General features: G+C 35.2%; 2 protein-coding genes across 2 annotated transcripts in view; one reads left to right on the forward strand and one right to left on the reverse strand.

Annotated features, from left to right (window-relative positions):
• The first annotated feature begins 1,894 nt into the window (after positions 1–1,894).
• On the forward strand, positions 1,895–6,157 carry LOC128557831 (uncharacterized). Its single transcript, XM_053546277.1, has 2 exons — positions 1,895–3,679; positions 4,284–6,157. Exons 1-2 carry the CDS (start codon positions 3,643–3,645, stop codon positions 5,144–5,146), a joined length of 900 nt encoding a protein of 299 aa, XP_053402252.1. The 5' UTR covers positions 1,895–3,642; the 3' UTR covers positions 5,147–6,157.
• Positions 6,158–10,940: 4,783 nt separating this feature from the next.
• Positions 10,941–25,566, reverse strand: part of LOC123550056 (hemocyte protein-glutamine gamma-glutamyltransferase-like) — a 59,209-nt gene continuing 44,583 nt past the window's right edge. Inside the window, exons 10-18 of the mRNA XM_053546278.1 lie at positions 25,290–25,428; positions 24,133–24,239; positions 21,701–21,863; positions 19,432–19,568; positions 17,507–17,601; positions 16,630–16,834; positions 15,225–15,397; positions 13,958–14,097; positions 10,941–11,698 (exon numbers count right to left, since the gene is read on the reverse strand). Of these exons, the coding sequence (XP_053402253.1) occupies positions 11,554–11,698; positions 13,958–14,097; positions 15,225–15,397; positions 16,630–16,834; positions 17,507–17,601; positions 19,432–19,568; positions 21,701–21,863; positions 24,133–24,239; positions 25,290–25,428 (1,304 nt within the window). The 3' untranslated portion in view covers positions 10,941–11,553. The remainder of the gene's footprint in view (positions 11,699–13,957; positions 14,098–15,224; positions 15,398–16,629; positions 16,835–17,506; positions 17,602–19,431; positions 19,569–21,700; positions 21,864–24,132; positions 24,240–25,289; positions 25,429–25,566) is intronic.

The following is a 25,566-nucleotide window of genomic DNA, read 5'->3' on the forward strand; positions in this document are numbered from 1 at the left end:
AGTGTAATGGTACTTTTAAGATTTCACAGAATGTTACATATTGCTATACGGATAACTCCTGTCAACGTTTTCAAAGCACTTGGCCAAAATAAATAGAAACACAAATTGCTATTAAATGGACATGCTCATATTGTAAGAATGTCGTGTACTTTCGTGGAGTACATCATATGTTACTCCAAAATATAGATATAAATAATGTTGATATATATTTTTTTGAAAAATTGTAGATTTTGCAACTTATAAAATGGCTCTAAACGTTTCCCAAATTTTGAATTGACTTGTTGAGCAATTAAGGTTGTGCGATTTGTGATTGTTTGTCTCGTGCGTGTAGAGTTCGGAAATTAGTATTTCTAATAGAGTCGTAGGTCTATACTAGTATAGAATTGTATTACAAATAAATGTCACTTGTTATTGTCACTGCTAAATATAGATTTTAAAAAGACAATGAACATTTTTATTTATAAACTCGCCCACATGTTGTAATAAAGATGTTTCGATGGATATCGAAGGTTAAACAGAAAATGTGTTTTTTTTTAAGATTTAGTAAGTACTAATATATCCAATGGGGAGAAACACGTATAGATATTTACGATTAATGTCGACGTAATTCTCTCCCTTAATCGGATCAATGTTGAAGTTTGACTGAACTGTGATGAATATACAATACTAAGAACGTTTAATGACAAAAAAATGATAGGGTCCTGTGTTTGAAGGATTGCGGTACTGATTAGAAAAATTTGGACCTCACGCAAGTTTTCATAATGACGGACAATGGAAAATCACAGTTTCGATACAAAGCATTTTTAGTTAAACTTCACACAGTTGTAAATAAACGTATGGTCTCTTACTTGGTGAAATAAAATGTATAGACCCGTGTGATTGTCTTTTGGTAATTTTCAATGATTAAACAGATCTGCACATTTCAAGCTGATTGTAAGATATTAATAAGATCCTCACTGATAGTTTTGCGACGTGGAAGTGAAAGTGAAGGTGTTGAATTCGGCGAGTGTGAGGTTGCACGCTTTGACGTTTTCACCTGTATCAGACTCTACTGGAAGGTTGCTTTGTAAGGAAAAAACATTTTATGACGGTAGAACATTGTTCCGCTGTAATACTGATCGTAATGCCATAACAATTTGATCATAGTACTAGTTTTAATATAGCTTTCATTTTATTTCTGCGTAACATTCTTCTAGTATAGAATCCCAGTAGTCTCCGATCGGTCAACTTCCTGTGCAACGTATCTGAAATTTCATCTTTATAAGCAGACCTTTTACAATATTTATATAGATATTCAGTTTAGGGCGCTCAATCCATATTGATATTTAATTTACTTCTTTCATGAAGGGAACCCGCCCGCTTAGCTCAGTAGGTAGAGCGTTGGTCTACGGATCGCGAGGTCGGCATCGCGAGGTCGCGAGTTCGATCCTCGGGCGGGACATATGTTCCCCGTGACTATTTGATAAACGACATTGTGTCTGAAATCATTAGTCCTCCACCTCTGATTCATGTGGGGAAGTTGGCAGTTACTTGCAGAGAACAGGTTTGCACTGGTACAGAATCCAGGAAAACTGGTTAGGTTAACTGCCCGCCGTTATATGACTGAAATACTGTTGAAAAACGGCGTTAACCCCAAATCAAACAAACAAACAAAATCTTTTATGAAGGGACTTCTGGTCCCCCCATTCTTGTGTAAATTTTGGTTTATCAAAGTTGTAAGTCATTTACACTAAAATCTTTCAACGTCGTTTCCCAAACACCTCACTTGTGTATGCAATAGAGGCTGTATTTTTCAATTGATCTTCATGAAATTTGGTCAGAATGATTGCCTTGATATAATCTAGGGCAAGTTTGAATATGGGTCAAAAAGTAGGTCACTAGGTCATATCAAAGAAAATACTTGTGTCCACATTTTTGGTCCAATCCTAATGAAAATTGGCCAGAATAGTTGATTCCATGAAATCACTAGGTCAAACATGTTTACACTGTTATGGTGTGTTTCTCAGGTGAGCGACATAGGGTCATCTGGGCCCTCTTGTTTAATGAAACGGAATACCTTTATAGATAGCAACATGGAATATATGTACATTCTTTTATTTTATTGCAAAAATGTGATTGATATATGGCAGCATATATGACAAAATACAAAAAGAATCGAGCAATAACAGAAAGTACTAAACAAATCCTGACATTTGTTAGATTTTGTTTCTTTCGGGTTTAACGCCGTTTTAACAGTATTTCAGTTATGTAACGGCGGGCAGTTAACCTAACCAGTGTTCCTGGATTCTGTATCAGTATAAACTTATTCTCCGCAAGTAACTGCCAACTTCCCACATGAATCAGAGGTGGTGGACGAATGATTTCAGACACAATGTCTTTTATCAAATCGTCACGGAGAACATAATTTATTACGCCTCGCACAGGGCTCGAACTCACGACCTCGAGATCCGTAGATCTGCGCTCTCCCTATTTAGCTAAGCGGGAGGGCATGTAAAGATAGAATACTATCGAGAGAACATCAGGATTGTTCTGTTTTCATCATTTATCCATCTGTTTGTCTGTCAGAAAACCAGGCGCAATTGGTGGTTTCTGCCATAAATTTAAAAGTACAAAAGAATTTACCTGGAAATCTTAGGCATAGATAAAAGGCAATATGGATATTAGTGACTATATTTTGTCATACATTCATCCATCTGTCTGTTCATCCAACAGTCATTCATAAAAGATACAGCTGATATTAACTTGAAAAGAACGAAAGAATTTGTCATGAAACCTGGTGTATAGATGGTGAATTATTTGGTGAATGTGCAAGTCCTTCGTTTCAGTTTCAATATATAATAATGTTGTTCTTATGAAAGCATTTAAAAGACAAATACGAATTTACAACGCTGATTGTTGCCCTGGTGTTTTACCGTATGTTTTGATTTTAATGCGCAAGCGCTCTTAACGTGTGACAACAGTAGGGAACTTTTTATTGCTTGGTAATAGTTCTTGTTTCGGATGTAAAAATTAAATATTGCGTTTTGTAACCTTAACTCCGGCTTCCAAAGTTTAGTGTTTCTAGTATAATAAAAACATGAGCTCAAGCTAAAACAAAACATAATCAAAAATTAGAAAGGTAATTTTATAAGCAGGGAAATTTTGGTTTGAAAACGTGTAAACACGTATGACCTAGTAATCGAACTGTACTATAACATGTATATATATAATGTCAAATCAAAACAAAACACAACACAAATTTTGTATCGAAGTTACTGTTTATTAACCCATTTACAAACTTATTCAATAGTTTTGGCGTACAGTTAATGTACTCGGAGAGAATATCTATTATAGATAATATTTTCGTTGAAGATTTTACGATTATAAACTTCACGATCATAAAACTCTTTCTTCCTCTTTTTCTTTGCTCAATACTTACCCTATCATACAAAGGAGACATGCGGTAAAAAAAAAAGGAAATACATCAAAATGTACAACGGGTAAGATTTAAATAGATATAATAAGTAATTCAACCCCTCGTTTTACCCATGACTAATCGGTTTATTCAATTCTATTCCTGTTTTCAATTATTGACTGTACCTCATTATTAATGAAATCATTTAATGATATTAGATTGTAGTTTTCTTATGGATCTGTCTGAAAATGGGAAGTTTATGGAATCAAATAAGGCCTATAATAGGTATGATCTTTTTTTAGAGTATATGTAGATTTTTATTGTCTTGTCATGAATTTATTTTAAGTAAATTATAAACTTCCTTTTTTGATCCAGTTCGTAAAATGCAGCATTCTAGTCTCACTTTGATTGTTATGCAAAACGTGGTTTACAACAACTGAATTTTTACTTATTAGATAAATTCTCTCTAAAATAATTAGATTGTTTCGACGAAAAATGTTCGACGCTAAAACTCATAAATGGGTCGATGTGAAAGAACTCTGTCAATAATGCGAAATAACTAGGTCAATATGAAATTTCAGTGCTCTTGGTTCACGGGGATTTCAGGGTAAATTACGTAAACTAACCAGGACAACTCGCCAGTGTCAAGACAGTGATTCCTGACCTATAACGTAAAACGACAACTTTGATTGGTGTGTAAATAATGCTATTCAAGACGACAAAATAGCAGAAAACGATCTCGCTACAAATATGTGACCCAGTTATTTTTATTGATTATAGGGTAGTTTCTTGTGTATTAATAGAACTGTCAATACTCAAATAGATTGATATCTGCATAATATATATTTGATAATATCAGTTACTGAGTGCCTTTCCATTCTGCTTTCAGGTAGACCAAACCGCGTAAATCGATTCCTTTATGATATATATAAAGAAGAAATTGCTGTTGACAGACAAAGGTCCAAGGCAGAAATTCATGATATAGGGACCGCAGTGAATGACATGATTAGCGCAATAGTAGGTCAAGCTTTTGAAACCGATACTGTCTTCAATATCCCTCGTAAAATGCTTCCCAACCACATCATTGGTGTCGGCAGTTTCTTTGAACAAACCAAGATAATTGACGTAAATGAGTTTGACTTCACTGTTGTACTACCATACTTTACTAGTGAGAACGTCAGAGTTGTGAAGGAACTGCATTCTCCTTACGTCGGATGTAGACATGGAGTTCGTAAAAATCCATTCGCATTTGTGGAGCTTGAATATGTTGGAAAGAACGCGGACATATTAACAAAGAAAAATCTGCTGACAACAATTAAGTCAAAGCGATATATACTTGCCTGCGGACTTTACACCTTTGCCAAGGTAAAGATAGATGACTGTTTATCAGGTCCGAGGAAAGTCCAGCCAGTTGACCGTGAAACGGGGACGTTAGAGTTTAACGTAAACGGCTTTGGTAGCAAATCATATCCAAATGGACCTGCTTTAAAACTGTATTTGAAATGGTGGCAGAACTGGGGACACAACAATCTTGATATAACTGTGGATTTAGTACCTGCAATTAAAACCAGTATCCCTAAGAATATGAGTAATAATATCACTGCACCTTATGTAATGAGAAAGGAAGTAACAAAGTCGAACTGTTGTTTCTTTATACCGAAAAATAAACCTCATGTATCTGTCGACTTTATCATCTCCTTCAGTCAAATTGAGTCACAACTTCTTCTAACGTTAAGAAAGGAAAGGCCATAGTGGTTTATGTGCTATAATATATTAAAATTCTTATTCTGGAATGACTCAATGTTGACTCAAGTTTCCTCTGCGCATTTGTTTTCTAGTTATATTCTAAAAGCAATTATTCTTCAAGAGTCACTAACTAGTACAGAAAAAGGAATTACTCTAGTTGACTGCTTAATGAAGATTTTAGTAAGCCTACAGAGATACACAGATACAATAGACCAGGGGATTGTAGACCACATTCAGGTCCGCTCTGTATGGTTTCTTGACAGTTCTATTGCTTGTAGAAGTCTGAACGACCGCTTTGAAAAAGAGGAACTTAACATACTGCACACTTTTATTGAACAATTAAAGAATATGTTAATAGACATTGATAGAGATTACGTGTATGAATATTCCAACTATAAAAAAGATTTTTTAGATATTGTTAAATCGTTAAGAACGTCTTTATCGGATTTAAATCAAGAACGAAAGTCAAAATATTCTCAAGTTGACAAAGAAAGCAAACCAGACAAGCTACACAGCAGCTACACCTAATGAGTCTCTTTACAGGAAAATGTTTTATGTAAACGAACAAAAGAAACTCATAACATCAAATCAACTTTCATGCTTAATAAGTGCTTAAAAGCAATTGCTTGTTGAGAACCTAGACAGTCTTGATAGTTTTTTTCATGAGAGTTTTAGTCATCGTCATTTTTGTCTGTTTATAATCTCATTGTATGAGCAATATCGGTTCGCTGTCTACAGACTTGTTCATAAATGGTATATCTTAAACGTCAGATTTCTCAGTCCGAAGCTTGTACACTACACCTACAACCAACGAGATTTTTACAATGTAAAAAAAAATGATTTCACGGTAATAAAGGTATTTCTCAAAGAAAATCGACCTTTTTTATTTAAGCGTTAATGCATTGATTAAGGTATAAAATTAGGATTATATTTCCTTCTAAGATGATAACAAATATGTACAAAAAATATTGTTTTAGTCATTTATGAATATGCTTTCTGGTATATAAACATGTTATAATGAAATGAACATTTTCTTGTACTGTCAATCCCTTTCGAGTGCAGATGTATCATGAAAAAAGTATAAAACGCCCCTGCGTGATCTCTACAAGTCGCCAAAGGACGTTGTTTAATGGTCTATAGCATCATTCCACTTTTATTTTGCAAATTGATGCATTGGCTCTTTTTGGTGGCTGCTAGAGGTAAAAATAGAACCATTATAATAAGATCTTCCAAGACACCCTTAGCTTGCTCCAATATAGTCTGTTGGTGTTTTCCCATTCCATTTTAAAGACATAAGAAGCATATAGTGTTTGGACTGTTTGTCATTTTTCATACTAATTTATGTAACCTCAGGAACTTTCCACACCTGGACCATATTAAGGTCTTTCGAAGCTGCACAGTCTGTGAACTCTGTGAAACTCAAATGAGCGATCTAGACCCATCATTGCCCTCTAGTTATATATTAAGATGCTCATGTTATATGAATTCAGTCAAGTAGCATAGGTATGAAAATATGACATTTGGATATTTACAAACACTTCCAGATTGTTTATGCCTGTACAATATTTGCAGCACAAAATCCCACTTTTCCTGCAATCTTAACAATTTATGCATGCGCATGTCACAGCTACTAGTATGAGGTCTGGAATACTCCTGTATGTATGGGGCACTTTATCTTCTTCATCATCATTTGTGTATCCGTACCAGAATAGGTCAAGTTCTGTCATTCTTTTATTGTAAGGATGTTGTACACTAGCGCATTAGTATATGATTCAGGATGAGCTATTAGTATAGGTGGATGGTCCGAAATCCGTTATCAACATTATTACTTAAACATCTTTTCCTCGGATTCTACTGGTCAGAATTACCCCAAACTTGGGTCACTAGATTTAAAAATAGAAAAACCTTTAATCAACTTCATCTCATGAACCACTTGGTGGATTTTCTTCAGACTTGGTTTGTAGCATCGTTATAGGCTTCTCTCTCCAATCTGTTCAAATGGGAATGCTAAGCTCCTTTTGGGATTGCTAGAGTTAAAAATAGAAAAAATCCTGAAAACAAACTTCATCTCATGAACCACTTGATGTGTTTTGTTCAAATTTGGTCTGTAGCGTTGTGATAAGCTTCTCTCCCTCATTTGTTCAAATGCTTAGATCCTTTTAGAGTCGCTGGAGTTAAAAACAAAAATACCTTTAAATGACTTCTAATAAACTGGTTGATAGATATTCAATAAGCATGGTCTGTAGAATCATTGTAGGGTCCTCTCTGAAATTTATTCAAATTTGAGTACTTCGCCCCTTTATGGGGAATTAAGAGGTAAACATAGAAAAAAACATTAAAATTCTTTTCATGAACCGCTCGTTGGATCCTCATCAAACTTGGTCTATAGCATCATTATAAGGTCCTCTCTTACAATTGATCAAGTGGGGGCACATGACTCGTTTAAGTGCCACAAAAGTTAAAAACAAAATACCTTTAATGACGTTTGCTAGATCTTCATCAAACTTGGTCTGTAATATCATTTGTATGGCCCTCTCTCAATTTTGTTCTAACTGGGACATCCTGCCCCTTTTAGGGGTCAGTAGAGCTACGCACAAAAATACCTTTCAACAGATTCTTCTAGGCAAAGTTGGTCTGTAGCATCATTGTAAGGTCCTTTCCTACATTTGTTTAAATGGGGGCGCTGACCACTAGAGCTAAAATAGAAATACCTTTAAATGTATTAACCGCTTGATGGATCTTTTACAAACATTGTCTTTAGCATCAATATAACGTTCTCTCCAAATGTTGATCAATTGAGGGCGCTTGGCCCCTTCAGGGACTGCTACAGCTAAAAAGAGAATATCTTCTAACGACTTCTTTCATTGAAATTGCTTGATGGATCTTCACTAAACTTGATCAGTAGCATCATGGTAAGGCTTGCTTCCAACTTCTCCTTATGAACTGCTGGATGCAGATAGCCATTAAGAAGAGACCTTCCAATACATATTCGGACTGCTCCAATTGTCTATGTGTATTTTCTCCTCCCAGTCTATAAGGCTTAAGAAGCATATAGTGTTTGAACTGTTTGTCATCAGTCACACTTATTAATGTTTTTAACTAATACTGCCTCTGGAACATTGGACACTTGGAGAGCAGATTTAGTTCCTGTTTCAACGGTGCACACGCTCTTGTCTGTTTAAGCACCGAAACGAAGGTGGACGAATTCAAAGGGGTATTTCGTCCCCTTTTAGGGACCATTATAGATAAAATATACAAAATTCTTTTAACTACTTCTTCTCATGAACTGACAAATCATTTTGAGGTCCTTCCTCAATTAGTTCAAATTGGGACACTTGGCCTGTTTTATGCTAACCTAACATATTACCATTCATAATTCAGTATGTATGTCATATATATCTTGATGGGCAAATAATCAAGGTCAGGTGAGCGGCTTAGAGCACTATTATATGGGTCTCTTGTTGCATGAAATGTTGGCGGAAGGCACTGCATATGTGTTTTACAGAGTTCGTCCATCGTTTTATACTGGTTTGACTTTACAACCTGGACCAGATATACCACAGCATTAACTGACACATCCGGAGTACCGGCTAACGTCTGGTGAAACTCAATCAAGAATTCTTCTGGCGGAGCCTTTAAGCCAAGTTGTTCTTGTTGTCACATCCAGTAAAGTGTGTGTTGCGGGCATAGTGATGGGTTTGTCTCTACAATATAATGAAGTGGAGTGTAGCGAAATGTGTTTCCCAGTCCGGTCTTCATCCATAACTCACTCATCAATACCAATTTTTGACAATAAAACATCACATCTCTATCACCAGAGAGCAGCACAATTCTTTTATTGCTGTGCGATATGGCACTGATTACATAGGGCACGATACAAACATCAGCTTCTTCAAGCAGTAGCTTCAGTGATATTACTATGAACATTATGTTTTAACATTTGTGTACATGTCGAACTTGCAAGCTTAGTCCATGAGTCGTAAATACATTAATATAAATGCTTTAATATTTGAGCCGTGCCATGAGAAAACCAACATAGTGGGTGTGCGACCAGCATGGATCCAGACCAGCCTGCGCATCCGCGCAGTCTGGTCAGGCTCCATGCTGTTCGCTTTTAAAGCCTATTGGAATTGGAGAAACTGTTAGCGAACAGCATGGATCCTGACCAGACTGCGCGGATGCGCAGGCTGGTCTGGATCCATGCTGGTCGCAAAGCCACTATGTTGGTTTTCTCATGGCACGGCTCATTTTAATTGAGGAAATGAATTAATATAAGTTTTCGCTGAAAACTTATTTTCAGATCCTTTACATCATTTTGATTGTAAATGTTACTGTATATATTTATGTACATGATATATCTAATAAATACTGTTTAAACCAAAATTTAATATAGAAATAATGAATTTAAGCGTGAATGTATTGTATAAATATTTAAAGGGGCAGACGTTTTCTGATATATATTTAATTTCCGAAAGTTTGATCCCAACATTTCTCAGGTAGTAAATAACATACAGTATGTACAGTTGGTGTAAAACATATATAGGAAGTGAAAATAAAACTAACGAAATTGTTAAAGAAAACGTTTGTTACACAGGTAGTTCGGCATAGGTCATAAATAAACAGCAACGCTTGTTTTGCCAATTTGATTCAATATAACAAAGGTAACACGGTATCGGCCTAAAATCAGATTTTCTACGTTTAAACTTGGTCTACGTTTGAACTTGACCTCAGGGGCCTCCGTCGCCGATTAGTTAAGGTCGCTGACTTCGAATCACTAGGTTCTCGCCTATATCGGAGGGTTCGAGCCTCACTCGAGGCGTTGAACTGTTCATGTGACGGAACCATCCAGCAGGTTTCCTGAAGGTTGGTGGCTTTTTACACAAAAAATAATTCTAGGTGCGACATTAAACCCAACAAAAACAAAACAGAAAAAGAATTGAACTTGACCTCAGGGGCCTCAACTTCAATCCTTATCTTGATCCTCATGTAAACTTGATATACACCAACGTTGGTCAGAATGTTCCATTTTAAACTTATATAACAGATTTTGAACTATCACACCAGCAGTCCTTAAGTGCCGTTTTCGGCTGTAAAAAGTCTCCACGTACTTGGACTCATTGTTGTTACATTTTCTGGACCTTTGGGGTCATGGAGTTCATTCATTGTACTCAAACAGAAATACGTTTAAGCCAGTGCTAGGGCGCGTGAGGGGTGTTGCACATTTCATTAACCGGCATCAATCAAACCGAGTCTGCTATTATATTGCTTGGTTCCGTTCTTTGCTTCCAAAGGATATTTACACATATTTCATTGTATAAAAACCATGGCCCGTGAAGCATGAAATACAATCTGAAGCTAAGACTATTACCAGGTTTACAGACAATATGTCAGTCCGAAGCTATATGCTTTAAAGACCTAATTTGTCAAAAAAAAATATGTTTTAGTAATAACAACCTTGACATTAGATAGCCCAGCAGCTTCTAATGCCACAACTAGTTTTAATATTAAATCTAATTTCTGACTAGATTTATACATAAGCCTCAAACTGTGCATCCCTGAAGTTTGTATACACCCAAATCTTAATCGGAATAAATCAGTACAAACATGAGCTTTTGGCCGCGTTTGTTTTTTCTGTTTTAAGTAATAAATATCATAACCCTAACTTTCAATACAAAATTCAGGATTTTCACAAATGAAATTTTCTTTTTCTGTTTTCACTTGCATATTTCAAGTCTACTCCCCTTAAGTGTTTTAGGGAAGGTATGTCTTGGCAAAGCAGAGACAACTTAATGTATTCGTATTTTCTAAGAATCTTTTATTTCAGAAATAGGCAAAAAGGTTAAATTTATTTTAAATATGGCACCTAAGAAAAGTCTGCCGAAACGGTGTAAAATCAACAATATACTTTGCAAAAAATCTCTAGAATTGTTTAAATGAGTATAAATACATTGTAAAAGCAAAATATTTTGAAATGAATCCTGTAAATAAAGACAAATTCTCGACCTTAATTGCGTTGTCTTTATATTCAGGTGTGACTGTATAAATATCTCGTAAGTCAGAGATGTATCACTGAACAACTTGGTTTGAAAAAAAAACATCAGGTCAGTTTGAGAAAATAACATGATTTTAGTTATATCTCAACATTTTTTTTACAACACACAATAAGTATAAGTAAAGCGGACTAAAGTAACTTTAATGTCTTGGTTTAAAGAATATATGTCAGTCAAATACTATATCATATTGTGAGAAACTACATATCTAACCAAGTTACACCACATGCTATTGTTTGTTATTTAAAATCAGAATGAATGTTATTGTTTTCATTTAAAGAAATATCTGTCCGACACACTACAGCGTAAAATAGATTATCACAGTCTTCGCATTTTTTGTTCATGTTCCATCCAAATTTTACGTTATGGATTAATTCTTATTTCTGTCGACCCAGAAATGTCCGGAATTTCTTTGCAATCGAAGCTAAAATACACAGCTCCGTATTTCTTCCGTTTCACGGCCCTCAGCATAAATTCTTCTGTATGAACACCTCTAGCCGGGACGTCCCTACAAAATTAAACAAGAGGGCCATGATGGCCCTATATTGCTCACCTGTTATCATTGCACTTGAGGACAAGAAGGTCCTCAGAAAAAATATCTAAGTCCAAAGGACAGTAACAACAAAGTGAAGAAATTTAACCGAAAAGAAAAAAAAAATTCTTACAAGGTACAGATATGTCAAAGTACACCTAAAAATTGGAGGTACCATCCATCTTGTACCACAGAAAAGTGGTCTTGGTTTTTCCCTACGGCCAATAATAAAAAAAAGTTACTAAAATAAGCTATTTATAGTAACGTAAAAGGGAAGTCATTAAAAATTTTTTTATTATAAGTGAACAAAAGAAGGATCTGCCAAATAAATTTGTTGACATAAATGAAATTTCAGATAAGTATCTTCATTAGGTACGGAGATATACCCATTTTAATTTGAAATAAAGGGAGGTAATTTGAAATAAAATCAGTCCATAGTTATCTACCCTGATTGGCTCAGTCCAACTAATGACAATAATGAAATTTCAAATAAGTCCTATAAGTACTAACTGATATAAATCCATTTTGATTACAATCAGGGGAGGTAATCAGATATAAAATAACTCTGGAACCTATGATTGGATCTGATTTGTCATGGAATCCAAGATTTATTGTTGTTGAAGATATTTTGGAAGTTTGTATCAAATAAAACCATAAATGAAGTCTCTATATGGCTGCAAAAGCCAAAATAGCCGATTTTGGACCTTTAAGGGGCCATAACTCTTGAACCCAAGATGGAATCTGGCCAGTTCAAAAAAGGAACCAAGATCTTGTGGTGATACAAGTTGTGTGCAAGTTTGGTTAAAATCAAATCATAAATGAAGATGCTATTGTACAGACAAGGTCGAAATAGCTGATTTTGGCCCTTTCAGGGGCCATAACTCTGGAACCCATTATGGGATCTGGCCGTTTCAAGAAAGGAACCAAGATCTTATGGTGACACAAGTTTTGTGCAAGTTTGATTAAATTCAAATCATAAATGAAGCTGCTATTGCGCAGACAAGGTCAAAATAGCTATTTTTGGCCCTTTCAGGGGCCATAACTCCGGAACCCATAATGGGATCTGGCCAGTTCAAGAAAGGAACCGAGATCTTATGGTGATACAAGTTGTGTGCAAGTTTGGTTAAAATAAAATCAGTAATGAAACCACTATCGTGCAGACACGAAATTGTTGACGGACGGACGGACGACGGACGAAGGGTGATCACAAAAGCTCACCTTGTCACTATGTGACAGGTGAGCTAAAAAAAAAACTCTAATAAATTATTTATAAATAATACGATAAACAGGTAGATCGGAATCATTCTAAAAATTATTACGAAATTTCCCACATTCTGTAAACTGTTAAAAATGTTATATCCTACTTTGACGTCTTCATGATTTTACTAATATAGTGTACGTTCGCCTGTCTTGTTAGAAAAACGAATTGCCCTAACATAGTCAATCCACTTTGCCAATCCACTTTTCTTTTCCTACCATAGATAAAATAAGATAAAAAAGAGCGGAATAAACATCTCAAGATTTAATTCTAAAGTGTATGGTGTACTCTCTCTGTTTCATTTTATTTTTGAAATAAATCAAAGATCTATTTCATAAGAGACCTGAATATCCCTCCAATACACCTAATTACATCAAATACTAGGACTTTTTAAACCAAATTAAATTTCTTTCTATTAAAGGCTACACTTTATACACATAATCAACGAGTGTTCTTCCCAAATGCATCAATTTTAATATACTTGACCTTTTAAGAAAAGGAAATATAAGTTTTGACTTCGTTTGGTATATTTTCGAAAGATTCTACTACAGAAATCTGTAAAGATTCGTTTGTTGTGTTGACGTTTAATACACACCGGCATCAGTTAGGGCAATATGGTGACTTTTTACTTTTTGATGATGATGAAGACCACAAGTGCCCCTCCCGGGAATTATTTTGTGCACAGGCACCCTTCTGGGTGGATGGCTTCCTCAAATGAATTAATTCTATACCCTAACCGAGGTTTCGAACGCAACAGTTTAGTTTATTATCCAGAAAATTATAAAATACCATTTTGAAACGAATTAGTTTTCGTGAAAACTAATAATATACCTTTATATCTTAATATATTGTCAAATAATACAATTAATATTTTTATTGAATCAAATTGAAGAAGTTAAAAAGAAAGAAAGGGATTTAATTCAAACTATCTGTATCTAATATTTAATACTTGATTCTAACGCTTTTCGTCTACTTACATAGTTGGTACATCTTCTGACAAATCCTCAAACCCAACACTTTCCATTGAGAAACTGCAATTTGTCAGTGGGCGATCTAGTGGATTAATGACAGTGACCTTGAACCTAACTGTATCTCCTACCTTCGTTTCTTCCGGGCCCTTTGAAAAGAAAAAGATATAAAAGTGTAAGATTCCTGTATGTGCAAACTTGAGTTGTCTTCTTTCTTTAACCATACAATGAACTATACATAAAACGTTTTTTCTGTAGAACTACATCATGCAGGTAATTATGGGATTTGTAACAAAATACAGCGGCTGAATTAATGTCATGGTGATTTGTTTGTTTGTTTGTTTTGGCTTTAGGGCCGTTTTTCAACAATATTTTAGTTATGTAACGGCGAGCACTTAACCTAACCAGTGTTAATGGATTCTACACAAGTACAAATCTGTTCTTCGCAGGTAACTGCCAACTCCCACATGAATCAGCGATGGAGGTCAAATGATTTCAGACACAATGTATTTTATCAAATCGTCAGGAAGAACATACGCCTCGCCCGGGGATCAAATCACGACCCCGCGATCCGTAGATCTGCGCTCACCCTATTGAGCTAAGCGGGAGGGCTAGATAATGTCACAGTGAACATCTCCCTTGAGGAAATTAGCAAAGAATAATTTCTCTACAAAGTAGAAATGTGCGCCGCTGTGCGAAAACCAACGTTAAAGACATTGCGACCAGTATGGATCAACATTAGCTTGCACGTCCGTGCAGTTTGATTTCGCTTATTAGTAGCACAACAATCCTGAAATTGATAAACGAATAGTATCAATATACACTAATCTGGATTCTTTCTCATCGCAAAGCTCTTACGTTGGTTTAAAGCAGCGGCGCTCATCATTTATTTTATACAATCATGCACTGAATACTGATGTGTCCCATAACATAATACAACACATTGAAACAGATACCGATTCTTTTGATATGTATTCTTATGTTAACTGATGGTCGTCAGTAAAAGATACATCATTTGCAATACTTTATTGGTTTTACTGAAAATTTCGTCAATATGGCGGACATATTTGGTAAGAAGCAGATTCCCTTTGACACGAATATCTAACGAAGGCGAGAGTTGTTATCCTTTGATATCAAAGCTTTTTGTAAGTTTCTTCACAAAGTTGACCAAACACATGTCTGTTATTTGAAATAATTACGCATAATGTTTGTCTAGGTTTACAAAAATGTGGTACAGCCTTTTGAAGACTTCTTGTTCAAATTCCCATAGCGGTACCTCTACTTCTAGGTCCGGTCGTCGGAATCTGACCACGTGTTCCTTTCTCGCTCTTTGTTTTTCCTCATCACCAGCTCTATCAACATTCGCTTTGGCATCAATACGAACGCTAGCTTGTTCAAGGAGATAATACAAATAATCATCTGGTTCCAAAACTGCTCCAAAACGTTTCTCTAAAAACAATAAATGTTATACAAATATTAAGCTGAGAAAATATTTTACGTCGATATCTTCTTTTGAACTAAGTTTAATTTTACAAAACTTGGTTTAGAAGCATCCTTGGATGAATCTGTCTAACGTTCAAATGTGCAGCCTGACCGCAGTTACGGGTTTCAGAGCAAACAAAAGATAATACTCCCACCGACTTCTCATTTTGTATTGCAAGACGGAAGTTCACAAAACTTAGCTTTTAGCTCCCTTGGATGATCGTACTTTCAGCTAGTGCAAAAGGTTCCAATTGACCCCACTTAATTAGGGGCACCACAACTAAAAGGATCAAAGATCTTATAAACTTATGGACAAATGTTCACCAAACCTGGTCAGATACATCCTTGTATTGATCTTATTTTTAAGTATGTTCGACTGGTTTTTGTACGACTTATTGGCCACCAGTGCTGAAATTAGACTTATTTCTTGACTTATGACTTATTTTCATGAAGTGATTGATGAATTTTCACCAAGCTTGGACTGTATAACCCTCAGTGTATGCATATTTCGCAAGTTTGTTCAAGTGTTACCATTTGACTGTCTTTACGAGCGTCTGAGATAAGAATAGAAAAAAGTTTCAGTAGAAAATGTGGAAAACTACAGATCGCCAACACTACATCAATGAAAATGTTGCAGACTCGGTTTGATTAAAAGTTTGACGAATTTTCATCAAACTCTATCCGAGGCACATTTGGATGAATACTCTGTTACAAGGCTTCCACTTGACTACGTTTTGGGGCAGCTAGAGCTGAAAATAAGAAAGCCTTTAAACTACTTCTTCTCACGGAACGCTTGATGGATGTTCGATTAACTCGAACAGAAACAAACTATTACAGACTTTTGTCAAACTTGTTCAAATGATGTCATCTTGCTTTTCGGGATATTTAATGAAAATTGCTGTCTTTCATGATATAGAGTGTCAGGACATATATCCAAGGCCAAGATGTCAAGGTCATTTGAGCTTAGGATCATATTAACCATTTTTCATGTACAAAATGTATTTCATACTTCGTTGGACATCTCATGATATTATGATTAGGGCTTGTGGCCAACATCATTTGCTAATTCATCGATTGTTAATAAAACATGTGTTAAACTTAAACTTTCAAAAACTGCACTATCCCTTTATGTTTCAGTAGATATATTAGCAAAACTATGGAGAGAAAAAAGCTTAACTGATTAGTAAATTGGGAATCACCTTCTCCCGGTTTCAAAGTAGCTCCGTTAAAAGTTCTGCTAAGCAGCATACGTCCATTATAACCAGTGTAGCTTTGTGCATAAACCCTTATCGATGCATAAGATATCTTTCTCTCATTTCTCCCTGTGTTTTTGGCTGTGAACTCTATCTCCATCTTACTTCCAATCATAGCCTTATTGTCGTGGTACAGATGGAATTCCACATGCTGAAATAAATATTTATTATTGATAAGCCCGGGTGCGGTCTTATCGGTTGTTCTATGATTATTTTGAATTCTGACACTAGAGGCGCTTCATTACTTTATGAGAAATATGACAGGCACCTTTTATAATGTTAAATTAAGGGCGAACGTTGTGTCTTTGCTAATGGACAAATTTCTTCGGACATGTTGCATTTTGGTAAGAATGCAATATTGTTGGAAGAGAACGAAAGAAATTTGAACTTACAAAAACAGTTTTCTATTGGATTTCAGTCCTTATTTTGGTACATGGCTTACCATGTTTAATGATTTTGGACGTATACATTGGATGTAATGTGTCTGTTAAAGGGTGAACTATTTTGGAGGTATTGTTAACGGACGAATTTATTTGGACGTATATCAGTATGGTCTCTTGTAAATAACAACAAAGTTGTATTTAAAGAGACACTGACACAGTTTACTTCGACAAAAATATATGTGCATTTACGATACGTAGTGCTCTGCATTAACATTTATATACAATTGTCTACACAGCGATTTAACATGTTTTAAGCTTGATAGATGGAGATGGTTCACGTTATGTTTTTATAAAGTTTGCAATATTTTCAAAAGATATAATGACTTGTTATTGCATAGAATATAGAATTTCCTATCTCTCTAAAAACGTTGAATTTGAACCTTGACTATTTCTTCTTCCCCTAGATATGTTTCGATTATAGGGAACCGGGCTGTTCTGTGTGCATTCATTACGGATTCTCTTTCAGCTTCCGTACCTATGTGAACAAAAAGAATACAAAAGTCATGAATATCATTCAAGAATGTGATTGCTCTTCGACCAGAAAGAAGCTATTGTTATTCCCATACAAAAACCCGGAAAAGATAGCACGAACCCAAGTAATTATAGACCGACAGCTCTTACTAGTTGTTTATGTAAAACTCTGGAACGTATGATTAATTCTAGACTAGTTTGGTACCTTGAATCACAAGGTTTAATTACAAACTTTCAAAGCGGCTTTCGCAAACAACGCAGCACAACCGATCATCTTGTTCGACTGGAAAATTTTATTCGTGATGCATTTATTAAAAAAGAGCACCTAGTGTCTGTCTTTTTCGATTTAGAAAAAGCTTATGACACTACATGGAAATATGGTATTATGAATGATCTTAACGACATAGGTTTAAAAGGTCGTCTGCCAACATTTATATCACAATTTTTATCTGATCGAAGTTTTAAAGTACGTGTTGGTGATACCCTTTCTGACTCTTTTGAGCAAGAATAGGGAGTTCCACAAGGTTCAATTTTATCTGTCACACTTTCTAGCATCAAAATTAATAATGTTGTGAAATGTTTGTTACCAGGGACAGACTGTTCATTATATGTTGACGATATTTTGATAGGTTATCGTTCAAAAAATATGCGTACGATTGAACGCCAATTACAACAGTGTTTGAATAAAGTTCAAACTTGGCCCATGGAAAATGGGTTTTAAATTTTCCCAATCAAAAACTCAATGTGTCCACTTTTGCCAATTACGGAAACATCATTGTGACCCTGAGCTTTTTCTAAATGGAACAAAAATACCCGTTGTTGATGAAGCAAAATTTCTTGGTGTTATCTTTGATAAAAAGCTTTCGTTTGTGCCGCATATAAAATACTTGAAAGCCAAATGTCTGAAGTCATTGAATCTTTTAAAGGTAATTTCAAATACTGATTGGGGAGCTGATCGCACGGTTTTATTAAGACTTTATAGGGCTTTAATTAGATCTAAGCTAGATTACGGTTGTATTGTTTATGGTTCCGCAAGAAAATCTTATTTACAAATGTTAGATACCATCCATAATCAAGGTCTTCGTATTGCTCTTGGTGCATTCCGAACATCGCCAGTTGAAAGTTTATATGCTGAAGCAAACGAACCATCTCTTTACACACGCCGAGAAAAACTTTCATTGCAATATGCTTTAAGAGTGGCTGCCAACAAATCCAATCCTGCTCATGAAATTATTTTTAAACCAAAGTACTCTGATTCATATGAGGAAAAACCAAAACAAATCAAACCGTTTGGATTTCGCATAAAATCTTCTATGAATGAAACTGACTTTGATTTCGATAGTATTAAAGAAAATTCAATACCAGATACACCATCATGGACCCTTCATACCCCTACAGTTCTTTTCGATTTGAAAACTGCCTTTAGAAAGTCTGAAATATTCAAGTCAGAATATCATGAAATCAAATCAACTTACAAAGACTATTTTGCAATTTACACAGACGGTTCACAAGAAGAATCAAAGGTTTGCTGTGCTGCTGTCAGTCTCCTTCATCAATCAAAATTACGTTTGCCAAATAATGCAACAATATTTTCAGCCGAGGCCAAAACTATTGATTTAGCTCTAAATTTTATATAAAAAAATAGTGAAGAAAAAATTATTCTCTTTTCCGACTGGCTTTCTGTTTTACAGTCAATTCATAACCGAAATATGGAACATTCATTCATTCATTTTGCACATGCTTCAAAACCATGCCATAAGTAATTATACATCGATTCAAAAGTATTTCACACCACAGCTGTAAGGATTCTCTCAACAAGTAATGATACATTTACCTTCTTTTGGCTTGTAATCCATGGTTAGATCTAGACACCTTTCCATCGCATAATCGTCCTTTTCTGCCATAGACATGTGTTTTTTATACTTGAATTGTAGGCCAGTTGGAGTTTTTGTACTGATGAATTTTCCAATTCTAAAAACAACAAGCCAAAATGCTTGTAATACAGTTAATATATCGTATGATTGTATCAGGCTTCTCATAACATCGAATGATCAAATTACGAAACTTCAATTTATGTTTCGTTACTATGTCTAATCTGAGCATTCTTCAGGCACATACGGGTACATCGCTAGTATCATCAGCCTTTAATAGTGTCAATTTTTTAAATACTGTACTCTGAGATGTTTTAAACGAAATCAAGATTATAATTGTTTCTATATGTATTGATGGTGATGCAGATGGTGATGGTGGTTGTCAACTACGATTATCCTATGTCCTGGAATTAATAACATTGAAACTGTTTTGAGGATTGGAGGATTAACAATGGACCTGTGATGAAATAGAACAATTTGTGTTACATAAAGCTAGGATGTGCCTGGAAATGTTGGTTTGTCGTTGTACAAAATAAGAGCTGATATTAAAGAATAACACGTTCTGTATAAATGAGATTTGCGACGTTGTAGGAATACTACGTTAAAGTGTTGAATATTCATCCTTTTGCCACCTTCCCCCAACATCCGACCCTTTTACCTACACCTTACCACCCCACCCCCATTTTTCGGTATTTTGCACATAATTATTTAAAATGTACTTGTTGTTAGATTTTGAAGCAACCCGTCAACTATATTTTCCATTACTGTAACAGCTTCTTTTTGATGTGGACCTACTTTGCGATGCATGGTTCAATGGCTGTGTTTGGCGTCTCTGTGCTTCTAGGAAATCTACCCTCCGGTGATTAAAAAAAGGAAATAGGTCATTAAATTGTAGAGTGTACTAATTTTCAAATAATCATAAAACCCAAATCTTGAAACCGTCTGGTCCGGTTTGATTCTTAATAAAAACATGACTTTTTCATTATTACTAATATGAACATTTATTTCGAGATATATTACGCTAAATTTCATTTTTGAAAATACTAAAACTTACTTCCCAGAAGATATTTACATATGAAATAAACGTATATGTGTTTTATACAGTACTGTGTGTAAAATTTGAAACACTTCAACCCACTAGTGAATATACAAGTTTACACAGTGTGAATTTGAAATGTCAATAAAACTCTACACCATACCATCCGGTCCAATTGGTTTGCCACAACCTAGTGACCTACTTTTTTCTCCCACACGAACTTCGTAAAAGTCATTCTGATAATACTGGTATAATGCAGCTATTTTGCATAATGACAAGTGGACAAGTAAGGCTCGTTTGATTTAATTAATGTTCTTTAACAACTTTATCTGCAAACTTTATTCAGTAGGCCTTTGTTCAATATAGGTTTAAAACATAGATAAATGGATAATTATGTAATGCTAAATAACAATCCTCTAATGGTTTATGGCTCTAAGACATGTACTTTTCCAGATTCGTGCAGCACACACTTTTATGCCCCTTTATACATATCTGTACTAAACACTCTGGTATAGCCGAGTGAAATCTCAAACAAAAAATCTTCACATCCTTAATAATATTCTATAATGTTTCATAATCCTAGGTCAAACACTTTCTGAGATACATGCGACACAACCTTTATGCCTTTTTTTTTGCACATTTTTGACCAAGTAATAAGCCTTAACTCTGGTCTGGCTGTATGCAAACCCTCCTGAAACACCAAGTGCACAACTTCAAGGGATGAAAGACGATCCTGTTAGGTTGACTCTGGGTCAATATTTTGAGATTTGCAGAACAAAATTTCGGATGGACGGACATAACGTAATGAGCCATATCTGGTTTGTTTGTAAGAAATCTCAATAAAAACACCAGATGCACAACTTCATATGCTGAATGACATATCCCTGTGAGGGTTAATGACTCTGGGTAAAATACTAGTACCTTTTGAGATATGCACGACACAAAGTCGGAAAGACAAACGGATAAGAGTAACTCTAAGTGCCCCCTTCCAAACAAATCTTTTTTGTGGGTGGGGGAGAGGCAAAAAATGTTTTTACGGTGGGGTTTTAAAATTTGGCGCAACTACTTCACTTTGCGTACTATGACCTGTATTTTTTCATGTATATACAAGAAGACAAAGAATAAAGATTATATAGAAATACCAAAATGCACCATCGCATTAAAAGCAGTATAAAAAAGATAAACTAGGCACATACTTGTCTTTAAGAATTTCAATTAGTTCTGCACGATCACCAGGAAATACACGCCAGTGAACTTTATCTGCATTTACTTCCGAGAAGATAAATCCTGCGTCATACTTTGTTGAACAGTCACCTTTCCTTATAGCCGCCACTGGACACGGACCACACATGTAAACACCTGAAGAAATACAATGAAATACGTATCGTGGTACTTAATTACATGTACAGAACATATGGAAACAAAACACGTCTACTTCATACATTGGACCACATGTGTAATAACTCGTGGAATCAAAATCCAATTATAACTTACATGTTATACCTGGGGTCACAATATCCTTTGGTAACAATATACCTCTACTTTATACATTGGGCCTCATGTGAAATAACTCGTAGAATAAAAATCAAAAGCATACATGTTATGCCTTGGACCAAATGTGTAATAACCCGTGGAAACGAAATCAAATACTTCTAAGTTACATCTAGGGCCTGATGTGTAATAACCCGTTCAAATGAAATCAAGTACTCATGAGGTATATCTAGGGCCAGATGTATTAAAACCCGTGAAAAAGAAATCAATTCTTTTACTTTATACATTTTATACTGTATCACATATAATATCTAATATTATGGAAAACTATTTGCCTTTTTAGCTCGTCTAATCATTGAAATCTACGAGGTATTGTCGTCAATGGTTAAAAAGAAAAAAAATGTTGTTTTTTTTTTTGTTTAGGTCCATCTTTTCTCAACAGCTTCGAAACATTGTACATTTGTCTATCAACATTAGATGACTTAATAGACCAATAACCATAACTCTGATATGCACTTTATTAAAATGTATGGCCCTTTTTATACTTAGAAAATTTGACTTCTTGGTTAGTTGTTTTTTTGTCCACCTTTTCTCAATAACTATAACAACTAAGGCTCTGCATATGTGTTTATCATTATTATATGACTATGTAGGCCAAGACACATAACTCTGTCCTGCATTTTGTCAGAATTAGGGTCCTTTTTGTACTTAGAAATTCTGAACTATGACATTTTCAGACGAGCGATGGTGCTCGTCGGCGGGGCTCTTGTTTATTTTTGCTCTCATTCAATTCTTACTCAGTATCTCATACGTCGTTTCATCAAACATTTCAGTGCAGTCTACCTCACTCACTTGATGTTCTACTCAAAAACTCACCTCCTCACCACATCCCAGTACTTTTGGTGATACTACATACTTCAGTTTACTCCACTCCACTGGATGTCAGGGTTGTGTTTAAAGAATTTGTCACTAATTCCATTTGTCTAATAGTATCTCTATATTATATTAAGAATTTAAGCATGGTATACATACTGGATGATGATAACTTATAATTTGTGACAAGATCCTAGATGAATTTAAAGAATATATATATGTTTTAGGCATTTAGGAATTTGTCTCTGATACACTGATACAGTCTGTCTGTTTCCAAGGGCTAAAGGCATGTATGTGTATATAATGTGTAATATCAACATATTGTTCTTTTTAGTAGATGGAGATTTTACTGTGAATTGTACAAAATCCTTTCAAAAGTTTTAGTGATAGAATATTAATATGAAACTATTTAAAAGTTTAATTCTGTAATGTTTGTTCTCCTAGTCTCACATATTTCCTTTAAGAAAGGTTTGCATGAATATTTTATGTGTAAATGTAACTGTATTATATTTGTATTCATGCAGAGTGCGACTATAATAAACATATCTTATCTTATCATGTGTAATAACTAGTATACAAATAATGTTTTACCTGGGACCTGATGCGTAATAACCCGTGAAAACGAAAACAAGTACTTATAAGTTACATCTAGGGCCAGATGTGTCATAACCAATGGAAACGAAATCAAATATGTAGGGCCACATGAGTAATAACCCGTTTAAACGAATACAACTTGTAAGTTATATCTAGGGAAAGGTGAAAACGAAATAAAAAATAACTTGTACTTTATACACTGGGACGCTTTTGTAATAACCCCTGGATACGAGGAGTATAAGGTATCTAGATGGCCACATATGTAAATAAACCAGATACTTATTGTTTATATTTGGCAGCACATGTATAATAACTTAAGGAAATAAACCATACACTTACTTCAAGATCCATCTTTGATTCAACCCGCCAATCGAGCACAACCAACGTCATTATTGACGGCCGTCAACTGACAAGCTAAGCTAACAACGTCCCTGCGTCATTGTTCTATACATGTCTAAGGAGACAGGTCCCACTTTAAGAGGGGTTTTAATAAGTAACTCAGTGACCCTGTGGTAAGACATCTAACTACGTAACTTAGGGTCGCGAGATCTAAACACTAATCTTTAATTAGAATTACCGAACGATTGAACTCTCTTCGATCAGACGCCAGTTGCTGCTGCAGAAAAAAAAAGAAAAAGAAAAGAAAAGAAACTGCCATACACAAACATACCTTCGCTTCTTTCCTGCGGTGTTGCATCAATAACTTGCCAGCCGTACGGGTAGTAAGGTTCTAGGTCAGGTCTGGCCATCCATGCCTCATTCCACACATGGAAGTTCCTTCAAAGTATTTACACCCTATATATACTACATTAATGTTGAATTGGTATCTATTACTTAATTCGTGGACAGCCAGGTATTAGGTTACTAGGAGGCATCTATTCCTCATTCCATACATGGACGTTTCTTCTTAGTTTTGACTTTTCACATTTACATAAAAAAATCACATTGTAGTTATTTAGCCAATCTAAAAAAGTCAAGCTCGATCCAAAAAAATAAAAAAATTAACAAGCATCAGACATACAAACGACTTAAACTGACACACGAACATTTTAAACTGATATCAATTCGCCATTTATTGAAAATTATACATTTTTTATTCATTTTTCTAGAGACGAAAACCTTATTTTTGTGATTTTCATACCACATTTAAGATTATATACAAAAGTTCATGATCATACAGCAGTTTGTTTGGTTTTATTGTCCATGACGTATTTCGCTATCCTTTTAATGAAACCTTTATCACGTTATGTACAAGTCAATGTTAGTCAAGGTCTCGAAGCAATCTTCGGTCGAATTTAGACTTATGTCATACTATGCTCAGAGACACTATTACACTATACTAACACTTTTTATCACATGACACTTTATATAAATCGCAAGTCCATAATTTGTGCAAGTGACCGGTCAATCGTTCAACACTAAATTTTCAAAACTTCCAGAAAAATAAGAAAAAATATTTCTGATATCTTGTAATAAAACACTTATAGAATGGCATACCGGTCAAAACCCACGATATTTTGCCCTCGGTCCACCAGAACGCTGGCAATGCTTTTGATTATTGACCGGTCAATAAGTGTACAGTAACTCCATTGTAGTGTTAGAAATCAAATGAATTCTACTGAATATGTCTGCGGATGTCTCTAAATTATATACTGTTCTGCTTAACCCGGGGCTAGAGAGCGTGGACGGTAGCTTGCATTTCAACTACCGTCCGTGAACAGGCTCAATCAAACCGAGTCTGCAACATTTCCGTTTATGTTGTGTTGGGCGACCTTCGGTTTCCCATTGTTTTATACTAAGTAAACAGTTTATTGTTATGATACAAACCAAATAGAGTCTGCATTGTATTCCTCAAGTTCTTCATCATCTGGTGAAAAATATTTCTCAATGCTGTTGGTCTCATCAGTGTCGTGTGCAGAGGCGAAATTTGTTACTGTTCGACATGGAATGCCAAGTGCTCTGCAAACTGAAGACAGAAAGTTCTCTTACGATTGAATACTACCTGAAGTACACTCTAAACAGAATGCCAAGGGCTCTACCAACTGAAGAGTGAAAAGCTTGTGAATTGTGATTACATGCTACGTGAAGTATACAAAACACAGAA

Source organism: Mercenaria mercenaria, chromosome 6 (genome assembly GCF_021730395.1).
Source record: "Mercenaria mercenaria strain notata chromosome 6, MADL_Memer_1, whole genome shotgun sequence".
In the NCBI taxonomy this organism is placed as follows: Eukaryota; Metazoa; Mollusca; class Bivalvia; order Venerida; family Veneridae; genus Mercenaria; species Mercenaria mercenaria.

Coding starts and splice junctions, on each gene's coding strand:
- LOC128557831 (XM_053546277.1), top strand. CDS start 3,643: ATGGGAAGTTTATGGAATCAAATAAGGCCTATAATAG. Junction 3,680..4,283: donor TCAAATAAGGCCTATAATAG/GTATGATCTTTT, acceptor TTCTGCTTTCAG/GTAGACCAAACCGCGTAAAT.